General features: G+C 39.1%; 1 protein-coding gene across 1 annotated transcript in view; it reads left to right on the top strand.

Annotated features, from left to right (window-relative positions):
* The first annotated feature begins 2943 nt into the window (after window positions 1-2943).
* Window positions 2944-24604, top strand: part of RABEP1 (rabaptin, RAB GTPase binding effector protein 1) — a 91999-nt gene continuing 70338 nt past the window's right edge. The window contains exon 1 of the mRNA XM_068975980.1: window positions 2944-3043. Within this exon, the coding sequence (XP_068832081.1) occupies window positions 3010-3043 (34 nt within the window). The 5' untranslated portion in view covers window positions 2944-3009. The remainder of the gene's footprint in view (window positions 3044-24604) is intronic.

The following is a 24604-nucleotide window of genomic DNA, read 5'->3' as shown; positions in this document are numbered from 1 at the left end:
GTGACTCTATTTTTTTTTTTCAATTGTGAATTCTAACAAGTCTCTGTGACTCTATTCATGAAGCACAGAATCAATACTTTCCAGCAGTTGCATCAAGTTGGCTCATTTTAAGCTTGTATTTGGCAAATACTCCTAGGTCTTTCTCATCTGAACATCACCTTCCCAGATTTATAATTAGTTTAGGTGGACCCAGTTTAAGGAATATCACATTGCCAGCACCGTAGAAGGTGGGCTTTAGATACCATCCTTCATCCCGTGTCCTTCCCTCCCTGCTTCAGGAACCACTGTCATGACTTCTGTGAAAGTCCTTCTCTTCCCATCTTTACAGTTTACCAACTTTGTATGGATGAGGTTTGGAGAAGGCAATGGCACTCCACTCCAGTACTCTTGCCTGGAAAATCCCATGGATGGAGGAGCCTGGTGGGCTGCAGTCCATGGGGTCGCAGAGTCGGAGACGACTGAAGCGACTTAGCAGCAGCAGCAGCATGGATGAGGTTTAGTTTTGCCTGTTTTGAAATTTTATATAAATGGACTCACTCTGTATGTATTATTCTACAACTTCTTTCTCTCAGAATTATGTTTGTGCAATTCATCTATATTGACTATGTAGCTGTTGTTTGTTCATTATTATTGCTGTAGAGTATTCCATTTTATGAATATTTTAAAATTTATCTATTCTGTTAATGAATTCTTGGGCTTTTATTTTATTATAAGCTATGTCACCTTAGATATTCTGTATCTACTGTGGCACATGTGCAATGTAATTGATAAGTAATTATTACATGTGTTTAAATCTTATCTCCCAATTTCTTTCAGAGTATAAGAATCATGTCTTTACAGTTAATAGAGGCTTTGAGCATACACTAGTTTTCTTTAAAATGTATGCCTGGGGGTGGAATTGCTGGGTGTTAGGATTTACCTAAAAATATGAAAATGTACATAATCCATGCATGCTCCTAATGTGATTTCCAAATTGCTTTTTCAACCACCTCCTTTGTGTGGGGTGCTCTATGTGTTTAGATCAGCAGTCTAATCCTTTTTGACTGACCTTGACCTTGGGGGCCTGGCTTCAAGCCTCAGATTATCAATGGCAATAAACATACCTCTTACTCACTAGAAGAGTTCCTTCTGTAGAGGGTATCAGCATCTGCTATCTTTATGGTCCCTGCCTTGAATTAGTCATCACCAGAGAGAAGCTGCACTGGGCTGTCTTATCCTGGACAAAGGTCTTCATGTCCAGCATGGATCTGCAGGAGAGTCATTTAACGGGGGATTGGGGAAGCCACTCTGCTTGCTCTCTTAAAGGCATATCAGTCATTTGAAGATATTAACTGCTCAAAAGACTCAAGTCTGTGTATAGGCCCTTTTCTAATGTTAGCAGAATTTGGGGCAAAAGTACAAACAGATGCAACATGTCTACCTAAATTATTTAAAATTATAAATCACTCCAACTGTTCATATGCTCTATTCTACGTTGACAAATATACATCTTTAATACCATAAGACCAGGTTCAAATTTAGGATCCCCAGACTCCTCAGATTTATGTGCTAAACTGAGGTGGTGGTGGGAGCACTTGCCCTGGCCCACCTGCCCTCTTTTTCCATCTCTGTCCTGCACTAGGCATCTGTGTACTGCTGCTGCTGCTAAGTCGCGTCAGTCGTGTCCGACTCTGTGCGACCCCATAGATGGCAGCCCACCAGGCTCCTCTGTCCCTGGGATTCTCCAGGCAAGAATACTGGAGTGGGTTGCCATTTCCTTCTCCAATGCATGAAAGTGAAAAGTGAATGTGAAGTCGCTCAGTCGTCTCCGACTCTTCACAACCCCATGGACTGTCACCCACCAGGCACCTCCGTCCATGTCCATGGGATTTTCCAGGTAAGGGTACTGGAGTGGGCTGCCATTGCCTTCTCCAGGCATCTGGGTACACAGAAGCTCAAATGTCTGAGTGACGTGCTCCTCCCCCAAGCACAGCTGCCCCTCAGCCACTTCTAGGGGTCCCCAGACTCTACCTTAGAGAACATGGCCTGGAGAAGAGCCCACAGCCTCCAGTCATTTGGGGAGGGAATTCAGGGGTCACAAGTTCCAAGAACTTGGTCCTGAAAGAGAAGCACAGATGCCAGGTGGGCATGGTCCCTGGACACTAGGTAAGGAATGCGGTCAGAGCTGGGGTAGAGGTGCGCCTCTAATGTGTGTACCTATGTCCAGGTGTAAGGGCGGTATTGTCTACCTACCATCTTCTCCCTCTCCCCTCGTGGGTGCAAGAACTGTGTCTGGCTGTATCTCCATCACCCCTCGTGATGCGTGGCACTGAAAAGTCATAGCGCACATAGGTGCGTGATGGAAAGTACCTAAGAAACAGTTCCGCACGCTTTATTTAAACTTTTAGTAGCCATTATATAGGCAGAGGCTGTGAGGTTTAAAGAGGTTAAGTGACTCGCCCAAGGTCACACAGCTAGAAGAGGTAGAGGCTGGATTTGCACTAATTTCACGATCTAGCCTCCTCTCTCGCCCTTCTTTTTGTAATTATTTTTTCCTCGCCTCTGTTCTGGGGCGGAGGGCGGGGAGCTGCCCCTGAACAAGGCCTGGCCTTTCCCGCCGCCACAGCTCTCCTCTTGTTCCCCCTCCTCCTCCTCCCCTCCCTCCTCCCGTATTCAGCCTCCTCCTCCCCCACCACGCCCCCCGCCCCTCCTCCAGCCTCCGCCTCGCGCTGCGCGCCCCTCCCTTTGCGAAGCCCCTCCCCTCCCCTCAGGGCGACGTCACGTGCCGCCCCATTCCCCCGCGCCTGCGCACTGCTTATTTCCCGCTGTCAGGATGAGGAGGCGGAGGTCGGCGCTCGGGTCCGTCTCTGCCCGCGGCTGTGGCGGCGCCGGCGGCTTCAGCCTTAGCGGTTCCTCCCTGGGCGGCGGCGGCGGCGGCTCGGTCGACGCCTCCTCCGCCAGCTGAGCCCGCGGGAGCCCGGGACGCCGCTTCCCCGCCCATCCCCGCTCTCCGAGGCCGGCCGCCCGGCCATGGCGCAGCCGGGCCCGGCTCCTCAGCCTGACGGTGAGGCGCCCACCATGGCAGGCGCGGCGGGCGCGGCCTGCCCGGCGCCGGCGTCGAGAGGGGACCTGCGGGCTGCGGGAAGGGCGCGCATAGGCCCCGGAGGTGACCCCGCCGGGCGGAGGCGGGAGCGCGCGGGGTCCGGCGCTGGCTGCACGCGAGGGCGGTGCGAGGGCCTGGACGGCCGTCTCTGGCGAGGGGGCGGGAGGTGCCGGCGTTGGCCGTGGCTGGGGTGGGGGCGGCGTGAGGGGGGTGCGGGTGAGCTGGGCAGCGTGAAGAGGGAGCTGCTCTGGGTAGCGGTGGGACCGGCACGTGGGTTCTGCCCGTGAGGAGGATGGAAATCAGGAACATGTGCTATATTCGTTAAAAGAAAAATTGCTTAGGTAGTGGTGATGTGCCCTCCCCACGCCCCGCCTCCGTCCATGTCACTGAATGCTTTGAGCTCAGTTTTGTGGCATGAAACTAACTGGCTCGGATCAGTAACTGGTTTTAGTAGCGTTCCTTGAGAGACGTCGTGGCTTAATGGTAAAGTGCTGGGGCCTGGGCGTCTAAAGCACCTGGAGCCTTCACTAACAAGCACTATGCAGGTTTCTTAGCCTCTTTGAACTTGAGTGTTCTCCTAAGAAGAGATTCATTCGTGCCTTTGTTTTTTGTCCATAAGGGAGATAACATAACTTACATAAAGTGATTAGTATTAAGGCGGTATTTGGGAATGCTGAAATCGAGGCAAAAACGTGTCTTTTTATAGCACTTCCATCCATGGAAGGAAGGAGAAAGAGTCCTATCCTAAATAGTCCCAGGTGGCTGTCAGGCCTTCCCGACCTCTGGGAAGTTGGCTAAGCCCAGCTTCAGAGAGTGACCACATGGTTCCAGGTGTTACTATTTTGTGCCTGGTCCTTGGCAAGGTACTATTGTATCTGGGAGTGAGAGTTCTTTCAGGTGTATTTCTATAGTCAGCGTGTGTGCTTAGCATCTTTAAGTGTGAGTGGAATGTTGGGATTTGGCACTGGCACATAGTTGGTGCTTAAAAACTTGCCTTTGCCTAGGGTTGTCTCTTAAGATAATATTTCATGAAAACCTGATTCTTTGTTCTTGCCTTTGAGGAACGTGAAACCATGTTACCAGATTTTAATGCTAACTTCTTTCTTGGAGTGTACTCTGAAGCCTGTTTGCCTCTAGTTTTAGATTTTGTTAGCTGCCTGAGGAGAGATGTCTAGCACCCACACACCTGGAGTTGTGTGAAAATCTGGATGCTGTTTCTGTTTCAGTAGATGGGAGGCATTCCTTTTAATCCTCACCTTTTGCATTTGGTGTCAGGGAAGAAAACACTGAGCTTCTACAAACACCTCTTTGTTATTGCAGGCAGAGGCAGAGTAAAGGGAGCCCCAGTGGCTTCTGGTTCTGATCTGGAGTGGTAGGTATGCTTAGCTGGCGGCTGCCTTCTCTTGAGTTGCATGGAAACAAACGTCTAGGGCGGCTCAGGTGACATGACAGTCCAGAATCAAAATTCCCTCCCTCTTTCTAGATGTGAAATGGTCTTTGATGTAAATCGGGAGAAGTGACTAAGCCCTTGAAAGAGGCTAGGAAAGATTAGTTTCAAGAAATCATGTATTCTTACTACAGGTTTATTCCCCATTTTTCAAATCCTGTGACTATGGGGTGAGATTTAGTTTGCATAGATTGCAGTATTTTCAATTAGTGTAGTAAATGAGCAGCCAGGAGCTACTGTTAACAAAGGAGAGAGAATTCGGTGTATTTGAGTGATTTGTGTCTGTGTCTTAGAAATTCATCTTGCGGGATTTATTTTTCTCTTTTGCTGAACTTAGTATAGACCACTACTTAACACTTTAGCTTTAAGCACACTTGAATTTCCTAGCCCTGCTGTTATTAAAAAATTGCAGAATTCTTTTGAGTTAAACTGACAGTAAAAGGTAACTTTTACTTTTTGACTTTAATCTAGCTTTTATTCCTTTTTATTTTTTTATTTGACCGCGCTGCACGGCTCATAGGATCTTAGTTCCCTGGCCAGGGATTGAACCCAGGCCCTCGGCAGTGAGAGCACAGAGTCCTAGCCACTGGACTCCCAGGGAATTCTCAGGTATCCCATTTTAGAAGCAGTTTTAATTTATGTTGATGATGTTTTCTTTTCTTTCTTTGACATATCTTTTATTTTTTGTGGAGATATTGTAGGTTAAAAAAAGAATTGATTTGTGTGTAAAATCTATAGGTTAAAGTGTAATAATTTTCTTGTTTGGTCCTAAGTCATGTCCAACTCTTTGTAACCGCATGGACTGCATCATGCCAGGTTCCTCTATCCTCCACTATCTCCCAGAATTTGCTGAAGTTCATGTCCATTGAGTCAGTGAGGCTGTCTAACTAGCTCATCCTCTGTTGTCCCCTTCTCCTCCCCTCAATCTTTCCCGACATCAGAATCTTTTCCAGTGAGTCGGCTCTTCAAATGCTGTGGCCACAGTATTGGAGTTTCAGCATCAGCCCTTCCAGTGAATATTCATGGTTGATTTCCTTTAGGTTTGACTGATTTGATTTCCTTGCAGTCCACGTCCTTATTTTGTAAGTTTTTTAAAAACTGTTTTTTGGCTTGTGCACCTAAGTTTACTCATTTAGAGCGAAGGTAACTTTAATAGTCAAATTTCAGCTGATTGTTTTATCTTGAGAATTCAAAGAGTATATATAATGTAAACTATTTCAAACTGTAATATTTTTAAATCTAAGTTAAACTCTTAGAAGCATTTGCTCTGATTTTACTTCATTTCCTTTTTAGTTAAAAACACTATATTCTAAATCCTTTCCACTAGAAAAGGGTGGCTATTAAGTATGTCTTCTCTCATCTCTAAGAGGAAACCATTATTAAGTTTTCTGTACTTGACTTTTTTCTATAAATTTCATAGACTTTCCCCCCTGAAATGGACATGATTTACATACATAGGTCTGCAACTTGTCTATTTCACTTGTAAATGATAACTGTACTGATTATATACTTAAATGGTTATGTGCCTATAAATGTGCTATAGACACTGCATGCATTATCTCAGGAAATCTTCATGTTAGTGAAGTGGATGCTATTATAATATTGTTCCTGTTTTATTGATGAGGAAACTGAAGCACAGAGAAGTTAAAAAGTGCTTAGAATTACCTAGCTAGGAAGTGAGGGGAGCCAGGATTCAAATCCAGGTTATCTGATGCCAGAGACCCCTGATCTGTTTACTAGATCGTGGGCTACTTTCCAGTTGATTGCTACAGATCTGCCTCATTCTTTTTAAAGAATGTTGTCACATAACATGTACCAAATAAACATGATTTATTTGCCTCTATCTTTATTGGTAGATAGGTAGATTGCTTTCAATTTTTCCATTTTATAAGTAATTCTGGTCTAGATATTTTTGTACATACTTTTCAGGTACTTCTGTAAGACTACTGAATTAAAGGGCGTGAGCTCTGAGTGATTTAAATTTTAATAGCTATTGCTAGCTTACTCTCAAAAAGTATCAGTTTACATACCTGCCAATAGTATATGAGAGGGTAGATTTCCCCTACACTCTTATAAGTCCTGGATAATGTCAGTTGTTTTAAAATTGTATCTTCTGATAGACCAAAAAAAAAAAAATCTACAGTTAATAAATATTTGTGTGCCTAGTCTAGGCAGAGCTCTAGGAAATAAAATGATGAAAAAAACCTAGTCCTTGTTCCTAAGTAGTGAAGCAGAAGGCCGTTAGTTAATCCCACAGACAAGTGTAAAACTGTTAACAAATGTGTGTGTGTACTACTTGCCAGGCACAATTCTAGATACTTGGAATATATCGGTGGACCACACAGATAATAAAAAGCCCTGCCCTGGCATGGGAGAAACAGATATTAAACAACAAACATAAGCAAATCATATGGATTGTTAGGTGATAAGTGCTATAGAAAAAGAAAAAAAAAATGGAACAGAGTAAAAGGAGGCAGGGTAGGCTGGTTGTAAATAGAGTGGTCAGAGTAAGCTTGTTGAGAAGGTGACATTTGACCAAAAACTTGAAGGTGATAGAAGAACTAATATGTGGATATCTGAAGGAAGAGTATTCTAGACAGAAGGATCAATTTTTGCGAATGCCTTAGTGAAGGAATGTGTCTGTCATGTTTGAGGGATGGCATGGAGGTCAGTGTGGCTAGAATGAAATTATTGGGTGGGTGGAGGGATGTGGGAGAGGAAGGGAGAAGTGAGCAGTAAAATAAGAGGTGAAAGGTCACAGGTATTATAGGGCCCTAGAGCATTGTAAAGATTGACTTTCACTATGGGGAATCATTGACAATGTTTTGAGCTGAGGAGTGGTGTGATCTGACTTAACATTTAAAAAAAACAACCCCAAACCCAATCACTGGTTGCTAGATTGGCAGCAGAGTTAAGGAAGGCAAGGGAGGTATAATTAGTACTATAGATCATCTGAAATTTATTTATTTTTAAACTTAACATATAAAGTTTAATATAAAGAATTGTTAACTAAATAGATATTCGTTCTCCAGGGAATCTTCCCAGCCCAAAATTCGAACTGGGGTCTCCTTCATTGCAGGCAGATTCTTTACCATTTAAGCCCGCATAAGAGATTACCTAAGGGAAAAAGAACAGCCTGAAGAATACAGGAATAGTAGAGATACTGATCAGCTATGGCCTCTAGGGCTAAGGGAGAGCACCCAAGGAAGAAACACATCTTCAAGAGGCTGCTCCCAGAGATCCAGACTTGGTTGGAGGAGGTGCAGCTGTGGCCCTCTGAAGGGCAGAGCTCCCTGGAAAGCTGCTTTCTGGCTTGCTGGGGGAACCTGCCTGAATCTGGAATTCATTTTTGATGTGACATAGGGCTCTAACTTAATTTTTCTTCCAAGGTGTTGGTGATGGACAGTGAGGCCTGGTGCATTGCAGTCCATGGGGTTGCAAAGTCGGACAGGACTGAGTGATTAAACTGAACTGAAGGTGTTAAATCTATTGTTTTAACACCATTTTATTCAATAATACATATATTTGGTTTATTTTTATTTGATAAAGCTGCCAACCACCAAACTTGATCTGAAACACAGAAGCCCTGAGCTTAACCTCTCACAGTCTTAACTACTTCAGAGTGCCTACATGCAGTAGTCTGGGGTTGTATAATAATCCTTTAATTGTATGTCTTACCTGACAGTGGATAGAATTGCCTTTGAATCTTAAGGACTCTAATTTTGGTTTTTATTTAGTGAAATTTGATGTGTTGTTCTTGTATAATTAATCATTAAATTGAGTTTAGTCTTCATAGGAGTATTTCGTAAACAGTTCTCTTTTGTGTGGTACAGTTGTGCCAGGTAATGCAGAACTGGCATTCTGCGTCGTTCCGATTTCAGGAATTTTATGATATAGTGGAGGAATGAACCTTAGGAACAATAATGTGAAATGAGGAGGTGCCTAGTGTTAGTACATTGGTCTTCTCTGGAACACAGGGGAAACATACTACAAGTAAAAGAACAGGGGAAGCTATGTTGGAAGGTGACTTTGTTCAGTTTTTCTCATTAGAGACTAATGAAGGAGTCAAAATCAATCTTATTTTCTCTTCCACACAAAAAAGGTCTAGATATTTAAAGAGCTTGCTTCCATCTTGGCAGTTCCTCATATGAGGGTTCTATCTATACCCTCTCCATTCTTCATCGTTTCCTCTGTTTGGCTAGCCAGATGTTCCATTACCCTGTAGTTAGTGCTCTTCCTAAAATGGTGTCCCTAAAAATTTCAGAATATTTCCAGACATGGAGTCCATGTGACTTATGCATTGAACATCTAAGATACTCTTTTGACTAAAACTCTCAACTCTGTTTAATGTGTGGTAACATTCCCTCAAATTTGTTTTGTTTCTCTGTATCGTATTAGTTCATAATAAAATAAAAGCTGTGGTTTATTGAACTGTTACATGCCTTGCTCTGTGCTGTGTGTTTTTTAAATTACTACTCTTTCAGTATTCACTATAGACCAGATACCATGCTAGACACTGGGGATACAGATATTGTTACCGGTTTTAATAAATCAGTAGACACTATTTTTTAGAGTAGTTTTAGTTTCACAGCAAAACTGAATGGAAAGTACAAATTGAGCAGAAAGTACAAGGAGCCAGAAGTTTCCTTATACCCCCTCGCCATTTCCCCACTATCAGCATTCCACAACATTCCACCAGTGTAGTAAGTTTGTAAGTAATCGATGAACCTGCACATCATTATCAGCCCAAGTCCATTTACATTATTCACTCTTCGTGTTGTACATTCTGTGGGTTTGGATAAACATGCATGCATGTATCTTTGTACAGAATAGTTTCCATGCCTAGGAAATCCCCTGTGTTCTACCTACTCATCTGTCTTTTCCCCTAGATCCTTGGCAAACACTGATCTTTTTACTGTTTCCATGGTTTCTGCCTTTTCCAGAATGTTATATAGTTGGAATCATACAGTTATGTGGCCTTTTCAGATTGCTTCTTTCATTTAGTAATACATATTTAAGGTTTCCTCATGTCTTTTTGTGGCTTGGTAGCCCAGTTCTTTTTTTTTTTAAGGACTGATTAATACTCCATTTTCTGGATGTAAGAGTTATTCAGTTATTGAAGGACGTCATGATTGCTTCCAAGTTTTGACAGTTACCAATAAAACTTCTGTAAAGCAGGTTTTTGTGCAGATGTAAGTTTTCCACTTGTTTGGCTCAATATTAAGGAGTGTGATTGCAGGATCATATGGGAAGAGTATGTTGAAGTGGGTGTACCATTTTGCATTCCCACCAGCCGTAAATGAGAATTCTTGTTGCACTTTTTCTAGCGTTTGTTCAGCAAGTGTCTGTGTTTTTGATTTTAGCCATTGTATTAGATGTGTGGTGGTATCTTTAATTGTTTTAATTTGCAGTTACTGAAAGACACATGATGTTGAACTTACTCCTGTTTGTATATCTTCTTTCGTGAGGAGTCTGTTCAGAATTTTTGCATAACTTTTAAGAGATTGTTAATTTTCTTATTGTTTAGCTTTAAGAGGGCTTTATCAGATATGTCTTTTGCAAGTATTTTCTCCAGATCTGTGGCTTGTCTTATTCCCTTGGCAGTGTCTTTCACAAGCAGAAGTTTTAAATTTAATGAAACCCAACTTATAATTATTTCTTTCGTGGGTCGTTCGTTTGGTGTTCTATCTAAAAAGTCATTGTCGTCTAGATTTTCCCCTATGTTTTGCTCCAGGAGTTTTATAGTTTTGCATTTTACATTTAGGTCTGTGACTCATTTTGAGTTATTTTTTGTAAAGGGTGTACGGTCTGTTTCTAAATTCTTTTTTCTTTATTTTTGCATGTGGATATTCAGTCGTTCCAGCACCATCATTTGTTGAAAAGGCTGTCATTTCTTCATTGAATTGCCTTTTCTTTGTTACAGATCAGTCATCTATATTTGTGTGAATCTGTCTACTTCTGGGCTCACTGTTTCTGTTCCATTTATGTATTTGTTTATTCTTTCATATTGTTGTTGTTCAGTCACTCAGTTGTGTCCAACTCTTTGAGACCCCATGGACTGTAGCATGCCAGGCTTCCCTGACCGTCATCATCTCACAAAGTTTGCTCAAACTCATGTCCATTGAGTCAGTGATGCCATCCAACCATCTATCTCATCCTCTGTTGTCCCCTTCTCCTGCTTTCTATCTTTCCCAGCGTCAGGGTTTTTTCAACGGAGTCAGTTCTTCGCATCAGGTGGCCAGAGTATTGGAGCTTCAGCTTCAGCATCAGTCCTTCCAATGAATATTCAGGGTTGATATCCTTTAGGATTGACTGGTTAGATCTTCCTGCTATCCAAGGTAGTCTCAAGGGTCTTCTCCCTCACTGTAGTTTGAAAGCATCAATTCTTTGGTGTTCAGCCTTTTTTATTGTCCAGTTCTCACATCTGAACATGACTACTGGAAAAACCATAGCTTTGACTCTACAGACCTTTGTAGGCAAAGTAATGTCTCTGTTTTTTAATACACTGTCTAGGTTTGTTATAGCTTTTCTTCCAAGGAGCAAGTGTCTTTTAATTTCATGGCTATAGTCACTGTCCACGGTGATTTTGGAGCTTATAGTCTGTCACTGTTTCCATTGTTTCCCCATCTATTTTCCATGAAGTGATGGGACCGGATGCCATGACCTTCATTTTCTGAATGTTGTTGTAAGCTAGGGTTTTCACTCTCCTCTTTCACCTTTACCAAGAGGCCCTTTAATTCCTCTTCACTTTCTGCCATAAGGGTGGTGTCATCTACGTATCTGAGGTTATTGATATTTCTCCCTATAGTCTTGATTCCAGCTTGTGCTTCATCCAGCCTGGCATTTTGTATGATGTACTGTGCATATAAGTTAAATAAGCAGGGTGACAGTATACAGCCTTGACATACTCCTTTCCTAATTTTGAACCAGTCTGTTCAATGTTGGGTTCTAACTGTTGCCTCTTGACCCACATAAAGGGTTTGCAGAAGGCAGCTAATGTGGTCTGGTATTCCCATCTCTTTAAGAATTTTCCAGTTTGTTGTGGTCTGCACATTCAAAGGCTTTAGCCTAGTCAATGAAGCAAATGTATATGTTTTTCTGGAGTTCTGTAGCTTTTTCTGTGATCCAGAGGATATTCGTAATTTGGTCTCTGATTCCTCTGCCTTTTGTAAATCCTTTTGTACATTTGGAAGTTCTCAGTTCACATACTGTTGAAGCCTAACTTGGAGGATTTGAGCATTACTTTGCTAGCATGTGAAATCAGGGCAATTGTGCGATAGTTTGAACATTCTTTTTGGCATTGCCCTTCTTTGGGATTGGAATGAAAACTGAACTTTTCTAGTCCTGTGGCCACTGCTGAGTTTTCCAAATTTGCTGACATATTGAGGGCAGCACTTTAACAGCAGCATCTTTTTGAAATAGCTTAGCTGGACTTCCATCACCTCCACTAGCTTTATTCATAATGATTCTTCCTAAGGCCTACTTGACTTCACACTCCAGGATGTCTGGCTCTATGTGAGTGATGACACCATCATGGTTATCTAAGTCATTAAGATCTTTTTTTGTGTAGTTCTTCTCTGTATTCTTGCCACCTCTTCTTAATATCTTCTGCATCTGTTAGGTCCATACATTTCTGTCCTTTATTGTGCTTGTTTTTGCGTGTATGTGATTTTAAATTTCTTAAAAATATTTTTTTGCATCAGAAATAAAAAAATTGCTTGTAAAAATTTGTAAATTTATAATATGAATGGAAAAGTCCATATAAGCTCATAAACTTGCCTCACGGAGATAAACACTGTTAAAGATCTGGTATAGATTTTTCTTTTTTTTTTTTTTAAAGAAATGTATATTCTGATGACTTAAAAGAGGAGTCATAGTGTATATATTTCTCTCAACTCTCTTTTTCTTTGTTTTTGATACAGATAATGTTACTATATTTGAAATAGATCAATTTTGTGGCTGCATAATATAGCTACTGCAGTCCATGGGGTCCAAAAAGTCGGACAGGACTGGGCAACTGAACAACAATATAGCACTGTAATTTTTTAAAGTAAGTCCTCATTGATAAATATTCATGCCATTATAATAAAACTTCAGCGAATATCCTTGTACCTGTCTTCACACACTCACGTGAGTATTTTTGTGTCACAAATTGCTTGAACCAAAATTACTGAGTCAAAGGATGAATGTTTAAAAATTTAATGGTGAATGTCAAATTCTCTTTCAAAAAGGTTTGACAGTTTATAGGCTCACTGTCAGGGTATAAGAGAGCTTGTTGTTGAGTCACTTAAGTTCTGTCCGACTGTGACCCCGTAGACTGTAGCCTGCCAGACTCCTCTGTCCATGGAATTTCCCAGACAAGAATACTGGAGTGGGTTGCTGTCTCCTTTCCCAGGGGATCTTCCAGACCCAAGGATCGGACCCAGATCTCCTGCATCGCAGGCAGATTCTTTACCGTGAGCCACCTGGAAGCCATATGAGAGTTTATAGCTCCTGAATTTAACAAATTCTTTGCATATGGGGAAGTTGACCTCATTATCATGTGTGTAGCAAAAATTTCCCCCATTTTGTATATTTATTTTGAGATGTTTTGGCATATGGAAATATTTTAACTTTGTGTGACTTATCAGTGTTTTCCTTCAGTTCAGTCACTGAGTCGTGTCTGACTCTTCAACACCATGGACCGCAGCACGCCAGGCTTCCCTGTCCATCCTGTGTTTTCCTTAGTGGCCTCTAGATTTCCTTTGTCTATGTTATCTTCTAGTATTTACTTTTTTAAAAGAAATATTTTTATTTGCTGCGTCAGGTCTTCGTTGTGTCATGTGAGATCTTTAGTTGTGGCTTGTGGGCTCAGTAGTTGCAGCGCCTGGGCTTATAGTTGGCTGTAGCATGTGGGACCTTAATTCCCCTACCAGGGATCAGACTCTGAGTCCCCTTCTTTGCAAGGCGGATTCTTAATCACTGGACCTCTAGAGAAGTCTCTAGTATTTACTTTTAAATGTTACATCACTTTGGAATTTATTTTGATGTAGGCACTAAGATAGGAATCCAGCTTTTATTAGAATTTATTTCAAATGGCTAGCCGGATAGCACATATAGTGATTTTTCTCCATTGATTTAGACATGTCACACTATTACATGCTAAATATCCAGAAATACTTGAGCCCATTTCTGAATAGTGTTTTGTTTTTTGATTTATCTTTTCTGGTGTTATACCACATAGTTACAATGACTTTTCCCCTACTTTCTAGTGTTTTAATGTTTTAAAGAGCCAAGAACCTTCTAGAATTTTCCTGAACTCTTCCTAGGTATCTATTCATTCAGATGAAAGTTGGAGTGATCACATTGTCTAGCACCATACTCCCTTAAGGCACTTTAAGTGCATTAATTATTCAAATTTCTGAATTCTTTAAGGTTGGTATTCTCCCTATTTCACAGTTGAGGAAGTGAAAGTTTAGTAAATTGCTCAGGCTTCATGACTGTTTTCATTCCACCCAATATTCCTTACTTAGGTTTAGTTAAGTAAACTCTCATCATTAAAAAGAAGGCAAAATTAAAACACCAAGGTGTTGTGTTTTTTTTTTTCCTGCCATAAAATAACAAAGTTTAAAGAAAACTGGACTTACTACTTGTAATTGTATGCTTTGGGATATTTTGTCATTTTAGTGTATTTTTGGCCATGTTTTATATCAACAAATACAATTTTTAAGCAGTAGAACATACTGCACATGTAGTTTTGTATTTTTTTTTTTTTTTTTTTTATTTACTTGGTTGTGCTGGGTCTGAGTTGCAGCATGTAGGATCTTCGATCTTCAGCTGCACGAGGAATCTTTAGTTGCCTCATGTGAACTCTTTAGTTGTGGCATGTGGCATCTAGTGTCCTGGCCAGGGATGGAACCCTGGGCCCCCAGCATTGGGAGCTCAGAGTCTTAACCACTAGACCACCAGGGGAGTCCCTCTATTTTTAATTATGATATAAAATTTACACCCATGGCGGATTCATGTTGATGTATGCCAAAACCCATACAATATTGTAAAGTAATTAGCCTCCAATTAAAATAAATAAATTTATATTAAAAAAAAGTCTGTAAGTATATCATAATTTATTTTCCTGTTTCTGCCTCTAGTTATTTGTAAGATCTTGCTGTTAGTAAATAATAAATAACTCTATAGGAGACATCCTTAGACATCTGTCTTATTCTAGTTTACATTTCTCCCATTAGTACTGATGTCTTTTAGTGTAACCTCATTCCTGTTAACATTAAGTATAGATTAAAATTTTTATTACCAATAGCATAGACAAATGCTATTGCTGTTTTAAGTTACTAAATGCAACTTAAAACAGCAATAAGATACTGTTTTGATGGGTATGATTAGGCTTTAAAAATGTATTGACCACTTGTTTTCTTTGTGTCCTTTGTCATTTTCTTATTAATTTATAAATATCTTTCATGGACATTGGCCTTTGTCATTTATTTGTTACAGATACTTTGAGTTTATTCTTTCTCTTATTGCTAATGTATGGTATAGAGAAGCCTAAGGATTCTCTTGAACAAACTTGATAATGCTTCAGTACTTTCAAAGACTTGCTTTATCTCAGTGTCAGATATCCGCTTATACTTTTTTCATTTTTGTTTTTTCCTAAATTGTTGGCCATTTTTTTTCATATCATTTGAATGTTCTGAGTTGTTTCTATATGAACTGTTTGTCAGGTTAGGAATTTTAGATAAAATTAATATTGCCTGCTGCAAGCAATTCAGAAAATGTAGGAAAGCATAAAGAAAAAAAGATTAGCCAAAGATAATATCCATTCACTTGTTGGTTTATTATCTTTTCAGTTTTAATATGTATAATGTATGAAAAAACTCTTGAAAATTCTAATACTTATATAGGATGTTGTTCCCACTCAAGTAACAAATTTTATTTTTAATGACTGCATGGTATTCCATTGCATGGATTCCATAATATTAATTAGGTGTCTCGGTATATATTTATTAATAGTTAATTATTTTCTACTACAGTTAACACTGTTGTAAACATCCTGCTACATATATCTCTAAATATTTATACAAATACTTACCTTAATCCTTATTAGTTGTTCAAAGGTTCAAATTTTACATGCATGTAAATTTTGATACTTTGGATATATATACATTTTGGTGTATCCTTCTGTGTCAGGAATACGTCTCCCCCACAACAATTGGAAATCCAGTCCCAAGTGACTCAAGGGTTGATTTTTTTGTGTATGACAAGTTTAGAAGTAAAGCATTCCAAGGCTGGTTAAATTGTTCAGGGATGTCCAAGATCCAAATTCCTTCTATTTTCTTTCTGTGTCAGCCTGTTTGCTCACATCTTTATTATTTTTTGTTGCTTATTCAGTTCTGATTTCCTTTTGGAAATACTTGTTCTTTTAAATCTTTGAATATTTTCGCTTTTCTTTTAATATTTTCTTAGTTCCATTTGTTGGGTTCTCTGTTTTAGGTATGTGGATCATCCTTTTACTGGACATTATTTGTTTCTCAGAGCTGTTTTCCTCTTTCATTGCTTTACTTTTTTCCTTTGTAATTCATTGAGATTATTTCAGGTCTTTTTGATCTGTAACAAAATTGATTAATTGGTTTCCTAATGTTGGGACAGAGTTTGTTGAGATAAACTCAACTTGGTTGTGATGGGTTGTTCTAGTATGTATCTGCTGCTGCTAAGCTGCTAAGTCGCTTCAGTCGTGTCTGACTCTGTGCGACCCCATAGACGGCAGTCCACCAGGCTCCCCCTCCCTGGGTTTCTCTAGGCAAGAATACTGGAGTGGGTTGCCATCTAGAATTTTAATGTCTTTTTTTAATTTGAAAAAATTAATAACTGAGATTGGCCTATAGTTTTCCATTTTGGTACTACCTTGGGTTTTGGTACCTTGGTTATAATAGCCTAGTAAAATAGGGAAGCATTCCATCTTTTACTATGCCGAAGACAATTTAAATAACATAGGACATGTTTTTTATTGCCTGTAGATTTGTTAGAATTTGTTATGGTCTCTTTCAAGTTTCATCTTGAAACTTGTTTGGGGGTCGCTTTTCTTTTGTTAGGCATTTACTTATTTCTAACTTTTGAAATTCTAATGTTTTGACATAAATGCTTTAAAGAAGTAACATTCTTGTAACAAAATCTGTATATTCATCATCATTACTTCTTAGGGTATATACTTGGTAGTGAAATTGCTTGGTTGAAAAGTATACAAAATTTTAAGACTTGCTGTTGATTACTACCTAGTCATCTGTCCTGAAATATATCATGGATTTGATTTAATCAGGTATGGTAAGGAGACAGCATTTTAGGATTAGAATGGACTTAAAAAAAATGAAGTATAGTTGATTTATAATATGGTGTTAATTTGTGCTATATAGCAAAGTGATTCAGATATATATATATATATATTCATATTCTTGCCCATTCTGGTTTATAACAGGATATTGAGTATAGTTCCTTATCCTATACAGTAGGACATTGTTTATCAATTCTGTATATAATAAATAATTTGCATCTGCTAACCCCAAACTCCCAATCCATCCATCCCCCATCCCCCTTGGCAACCACAAGTCTGTTCTCTGTCTGTGAGTCTGTTTCTGTTTTGTGGATAAGTTCATTTGTGTCTTATTTTAGATTCCACGTATAAGTGGTATCATAATACATCTTTGACTTACATCACTTAGCATGATAATCCCTAGGCCATCCATATTGCTGCAAAAGGCATTATTTCATACTTTTTTATGACTGAGTAGAATTCCATTGGATATATATACCACATCATCTTTATCAATTCATCTGTCAGTGGACATTTAGGTTATTTCTATGTCTTGGGTATTGTAAATAGTGCTGCTTTGAACATCAGGGTGCATGTATCTTTTTGATTTGTAGTCTTGTTTGGATATATGCCCAAGAAAGGGATTGCTAGATCATATGGCAACTCTAGTTTCTTGAGGAATCTCCATACTGTTTTTCCATAGTGGCTGCACCAACTTACATTCTCATCGGTAGTGTAGGAGGGTTTCCTTTTCTCCGCACCCTTTCCAGCTTTTGTTATTTGTAGACTTTTTAATGATGACCATCTGACCAGTGTGCGGTGGTACCTCATTGTAATTTTGATTTGCATATCTCTAATAATTAGTGATGTTGAGGTTCTTTTCATGTGCCTTTTGGCCGGCTGTATGTCGTCTTTGGAGAAATATCTATTTAGTTCTTCAGACCATTTGTTTGATTGGGTGTTTTGTTGTTGACTTGTATGGACTGTTGTTATATTTTGGAAATTAAGCTCTTGTCGGTCATATCCTTTGCAAATATTTTCTCCCATTCTGTAGATTGTCTTTTTGTTTTGTTTATGGTTTCCTTTGGAGAGAGACTTTCTACCCGTCCTCTGGTCTGTCACTTGTATCTGAAATTCTCAACCCTCCCTATCAGTTTCTAACAGATTTCTCACCTTTACCACTATTGACATTTTAGGCTGGATTATTCTTTGTTGTGTATGACTGTCCTTTACATTGTAGGATGTTAAGCAGCCTCTTTGACCTCTAATCACTGAATACCAGTACCCTTAGCCCTTGGTTATGACAACCAGGAATATCTCCAGACATTGCCAAATGTCCTCTGGGGAGCAAAAGCACCTCCAGTTGAGAACGACTGGTTTATAATAAAATGCTTTAGATTGTGTCTTTACCATTCTGATATAAAGTTACACAAATAACTTAAAAAAACCCCAAATCCTAACAGTATAATGCCCTTACTGTAAAGGAAAATGACTTATTATTGAGTATATATGTTTCAACATGTAAATTAACAGTGACTAAATAAAAGAGCCACCCTAGAAGGTGGTATTATACTTGTTTATAACTCATGTGATGCATGGATCACCTATATTAATCTCTATGAAATACTTAACAATCACAGGGAAATCTTTCTAGGCCTTGACAGATTGGTGTTTGAACCCAGCTCTGCCTTTTATTAACTGTGCAACAGTAGGCATTTTCCTTAATGTATCAGAATGTTTCCTCACCTATAACTGGGGATGGTATGCCTACTTTATGGTTGGTTTTGAAAATTTAATGAGCCAGTGTATAAAATAACTTGCCTAATACTCTTTAAGCTGTATATAGATTATGTAGTAGTAATCTAGTCTTCATTTTTACAGGTAAAGAGAAGGAACCAGTTTATAAGTGGCAGAGCTGGGATTCAAAAATTAATTCCAAAGCCTGTGCTTTTAATTATTATGCTTTACTGCTTTCTATATGATACCTGATAGGTAGTGGATACTTAATTGTTAGCTTCCATTATTTAATTTTTTCTAACTTTGAGACCTGGCAACAACCCCAATAACATCAGCACTCTCTCCTGGAAATATTTTTGCCTGTTGATTTCTCATGTCTCCTCAGGGTATATCATTAATCTTCTTTCTCCACACTTAGGATAACTATTTATCAAAATTCTGATCCCTTTCAATGTATGACCTTGATATTTCCGAAAAGCTCATAAATAATGCATTTAACTTTCCTTATAAATAAAATGCTTCTGTTTTTATTATTTATTTATGAAGAACTTTTCTTGTGATAAGTAACTACTAATGTTAGCTGTGTAGTTATCTTGTAGTCCTTCTATAAACAAGTGTAGAGAGATAAGAAATTACATCTACATTTTAGGTTTTCTGTGTTATGAAGGACAGTGTGTACATAGGGGATTTTTTTATAGTATAATCAAACATGATTCTAAGAGGTATCATATGTTGTGTTAGGCTTGATATTTTTCCCCCCTGTAAATGATTAAAAGAAAAAAAATCTTCATCAAGACAATGTGGTACTGGCACAAAGACAGAAATATAGATAAATGAAACAAAATAGAAAGCCCAGAGATAAACCCAGGCACCTATGGACACCTTATTTTTGACAAAGGAGGCAAAAGTACACAATGTAGAAAAGACAATCTTTTTTAACAAATGGTGCTGGGAAAACTGGTCAACCACCTGTAAAAGAATGACACTAGAACACTTTCTAACACCATACACAAAAATAAACTCAAAATGGATTAAAGATCTAAATGTAAGACCAGAAATTATAAAACTCTGAGAGGAAAACATATGTAGAACACTCTCTGACATAAATCACAGCCAGATCCTCTATGACCCACCTCCCAGAGTAATGGAAATGAAAACAAAAATTAACAAATGGGACCTAATTAAACTTAAAAGCTTTTACACAAGGAAGGAAACTATATGCATGGTGAAAAGGCAGCCTTCAGAATGGGGGAAAATAATAGCAAATGAAACAACTGATGAAGAATTAATCTCCAAAATATATAAGCATCTCATGCAGCTCAATACCAGAAAAATAAACAGCATAATTAAAAAATGGGCCAAAGAACTAAACAGACATTTCTCCAAAGAAGACATGAGATGGCTAACAAACACATGAAAAGATGCTCAACATCACTTATTATCAGAGAAATGCAAGTCAAAACCACAATGAGGTACAATCTCATGGTGGTCAGAAATGTTGGCATCAAAAAGTCTACAAAAAAATGCTGGAGAGGGTGTGGAGAAAAGGGACCCCTCTTACACTGTTGGTGGGAATGCAAACTGGTACAGCCACTATGGAGAACAGTGTGGAGAGTCCTTAAAGAACTAGAAATAGAACTGCCTTATGACCCAGCAATCCCGCTGCGGGACATACACACTGAGGAAACCAGAATTGAAAGAGACATTTGTACCCCAGGGTTCATTGCAGCACTGTTTACAATAGCTAGGACCCAGAAGCAACCTAGATGTTGATTGGCAGACGAATGGATAAAGAAGTTGTGGTACATAAATGCAATGGAATATTATTCAGCTATAAAAAAGAACTCACTTGAGTCAGTTCTAATGAGGTGGATGAAACTGGAGCCTATTATACAGAGTGAAGTAAGTCAGAGAAACACCAATATAGTATATAAATGCATATATATGGAATTTAGAAAGATGGTAATGATGACCCTATATGCAAGACAGCAAAAGAGAGATGTAAAGAACAGACTTTCGGACTCTGGGAGAAAGCAGGGGTGGGATGATTTGAGAGAATAGCATTGAAACGTGTAGATTACCATATGTAAAATACATGACCAGTGTGAGTTTGATGCATGAAGCAGGGCACTGAAAGCCAGTGCTGTGGGACAACCCAGAGGGGTGGGGTGGGGAGGGAGGTGGGATGGGGGACATATGTACACCTGTGGTTGATTCATGTGAATGTGTGGCAGAAACCACCACAATATTGTAAAGTGATTAGCCTCCAGTTAAAATGAATAAAAAGAAAATCTTCAGACTATTCTGAGTAAATTTGCATTTTATATTAAAGGGATTGTTAACCAAAAGTAATTAAATTTTTTCTTAATAGTTATCTGCTGTGAATTGTATGTGTGAGTATGTATAATGCCGCTTTATCTGGAATGGTGGAGGAATGGTTTTATGGGTACATTATAGTCCAGGATAAACTACTTTTCTCAAGATCCTTAATTATATCATTTACTATATAAGGTAATATTTACTGGATTGGTGATCAGGAAATTAGTATTTGAGGGGAAGGGTTGGTTCAGCCTACCACACTGATGTTCAGATTATCTCATTGTTGGCCATTGAATCCTCTAAGTTGACTCCTTTGTTAGAAAGGGAAATCCTTTGATAAAATTGCAATAGGTGCCAAGGTGTTCCAGGTTTATCATTTATACTTCTGCCCCAGACCTAGAATCAGTCATTTTTTCTCAAGGAACCCTGGAAACGTGCTCAGTGTCCTAGTTGATTTTACATTCTTGTACAAACTCCTTATCTCATTAGACCACATAGTCTGCACACTGTAGTGGAGTGACATTGTGCTGCTGGAAAGCACAGGGGAAAAGGGGATCTTGGGTTTTAAGATGACTGATCTTAGTGTCCCAGTTGGCTGTAAAGTATGGTGATACTTGAAGCAGGCTGGCAAATTGGGAAAAACAGTGTCAGACAAATAGAGGTAAAAATGAGAACTCAAAATATCAAAGTATCCCCCTCCCCCGTAAGCTCTCTAGAACGATGCTGTCCAACAGAGATGTAATGTGAGCCAAAGAGTGTAAATTTTTTCTGGCAGCCACGTTGTGCTGTGCTGTGCTAGGTCACTTCAGTTGCGTCTGGCAGCCACATTGAAAGATTAAAAAAATCAAACTGAAACACTTCTAAATAGGTGAAATTAATTTTATTGAGATTAATTTTATTAACAGCTTTATTTGAGATTCAATTCATACATCATCAACTTCATCCCTTTAGAACATACAATTCAGTGGTTTTTAGAATGTCTGCAGAGCTGTGCATCCATCACCACTAATTTCAAAATATGTTCCTCATCCTTCAAAGAATACCCTGACCGTTAACAGTCATTCCCCATTCCATTCCTCCTTCTCAAACTGCTGCTGCTAAGTCACTTCAGTCGTGTCCGACTCTGTGTGACCCCATAGAAGGCAGCCCACCAGGCTCCCCCGTCCCTGGGATTCTCCAGGCAAGAACACTGGAGTGGGTTGCCATTTCCTTCTCCAATGCTTGAAAAGTGAAAGTAAAGTTGCTCACTCTTGTCTGACTCTTCGCGACCCCCTGGACTGCAGCATACCAGGCTCCTCCATCCATGGGATTTTCCAGACAAGAGTACTGGAGTGAGGTGCCATCGCCTTCTCCGTCCCCAACTGCTGGCAACCACTAATATTTTAGTCTGTATGAATATAAATGGAATCGTACAATAGGTAGCCTTTGGTGTCTGGCTTTTTTAACTTAATGTTTTCAAGGCTCATCCATCTTGTAACTTGTTAGTACTTCATTCCTTTTTGGATATATAGTATTCTGTTGTATAAATATACCAAATTTTGCTTATCCAGTCATCAATTGATGAACAGTTGAGTTTCCTTTCTTTAGCTGTTATGAATAATGCTTCTCTGAACATGTGTGTATAACTTTCTGTGAAATCAACTTTAATACTCTTTGTCCAGTATATTCCAGATGTTATAATTTCTACATGTGATAGAAAGTATTAATGAGATAGTAAAATGTTTTTGTACTGAAGTCTTCAAAATTCTGTATATGTTTCATATTTAACACATAATTCAGATGGCCACATTTCATGTGTTTGGTGGCTGGAAAGTGAAAGTTGCTCGGTCATGTCAAGACTGTTTGTGATCCCATGGACTGTATAGTCTATGGACTTCTCCAGGCCAGAATACTGGAGTCTTTCTCCTCTCCAGGGGATCTTCCCAACCCAGGGATCGAACCCAGGAGTCCCGCATTGCAGGCAGATTCTTTACCAGCCGAGCCACAAGGGAAGCCCAAGAATACTGGAGTGGGTAGCCTATCCCTTCTCGAGTGGATCCTCTGACCCAGGAATCAAACCAGGGTTTCCTGCATTGCAGGCAGATTCTTTACCAACTGAGTTACCAGGGAAGCCCCATGGCTACCTTGTTGGAAAGCCAAGGAGTGACTCATTGGGACTTGTATGCAGAGATGGGAAAGTTGCAGTTTTGCCTTTGTCAGAGATGTTTGCTGACTCCTGGACAGATATACATTACTGTCTCATTTCCATTGCAGTTGAAGACTCTTCTTTCCTTTGTTTCTTCAAATCCTTGCTGTCTTTTAAAACCCTGACTTATGCCCCTCTTCATCAATGGGTTTTAGTTATTCCTGCTTATCTTTTTTTGTTTACTTATTTATTTAGTAAATGTTTATTGAATGCCTTCCATGTGTTAGCCACAGTTCAAGGTGTTAAAAATGTAACATGTAACAATGAGCAGGATACATACAGTCTCAGTTTTCACTGAGGGTCTCCTCTAGTACCGAACAATATTTAAACATTCAGATATTTAGGGAAATAGTTTCAGATAGTGATAAGTGCTATGAAGGTAATAAAACTGGCCTGAAGAGGATAGCACTTATGCTATGAAGCACTAATAGGATAGCACTTAATGCTACCAAGCACTAATTTATTCTTGTACTTTTTAAAATTCATACCACAGTAGAGCTGATCAAAAAACAGTTTATGCTAAAATTTACTAGGTTTAAGTATATAGATTCATGAGTTTTCAAACATACATAGTTTGTAACCATCACCATAATTGTGTTAATAGAATGTTTTACCCCAAAAAGTTCTTTCATGACACTTTGTGGTTAAACTCCTCTGGACAAGTGCTTCTCTAGTTTCTGTCATCATAGTTTTGCCTTTTCTAGAATTTTATATAAGTGGGATCTTGCCTTTTGTGTCTTGATTTCTTTCACTTAAACGATAATCTTGAGATTTATCCAGATTGTGTGAATTAGTGATGTATTTCTTCTTGTTGCTGTCTAATATTTCATTGTATGGATACACTGTTATTGTCCATTTATAGTGGGCATTTTGGTTTATTCCCAATTTTTGGTTATCATAAGCCAAAGTAGTTGTGTAAGTATTATCAAAGCTTCGGTGAGCACTTGTGTGCAAATCTTTGTGTGGAAATACGTTTTCATTTGTAGGATTGCTGTATCATATGGTAGGTGTGCATCTGTAAGGAACTGTTTCCCAAAGTGGTTGTACTAATTTGCATTCTCACCAGCAACCTTACTGACACATGGTTAATTCAAACAAAATAAGGATTAAATTCAACTTCACTGATAGTGAATTCTCAGAGTTCCAAGCTAGGTCCTAAAGTGGCATGATGTGGTTCTACTTATGAATGCCAGTAGAGTTATAGGCAGAAAGCTGAATTCTTTTGGCCTTTTCTTAAGTAAGCCTTCTTTGAGTTTTAAGCTTAAGATATATAAGTTTTGAATTGCTTTATTTGTCTTATAAGTGGGACTCTAAAATATTTAAATATCCAAATAGTTAGAAAATATATCTGCTTTTCAAAAAGTCCAGTGAGAGTCATGCTTTTTCATCTGGCTTGGCATTTGGTATTTGAAGTACTTGAAGTAGAATAATACCAATTTGTACAAATTGAATACGATGGGTATCCATTTTTATCCACACATAGTTATATCAGTTGTTGAATGTGAGCTTTTGACAGTCAGGGTAATTGGGCTATGTGTA

Source organism: Capricornis sumatraensis, chromosome 8 (genome assembly GCF_032405125.1).
Source record: "Capricornis sumatraensis isolate serow.1 chromosome 8, serow.2, whole genome shotgun sequence".
NCBI classification, from domain to species: Eukaryota; Metazoa; Chordata; class Mammalia; order Artiodactyla; family Bovidae; genus Capricornis; species Capricornis sumatraensis.
Note: the sequence above shows the minus strand (reverse complement) of the source record. Positions and strands in the feature narration are given on the sequence as shown.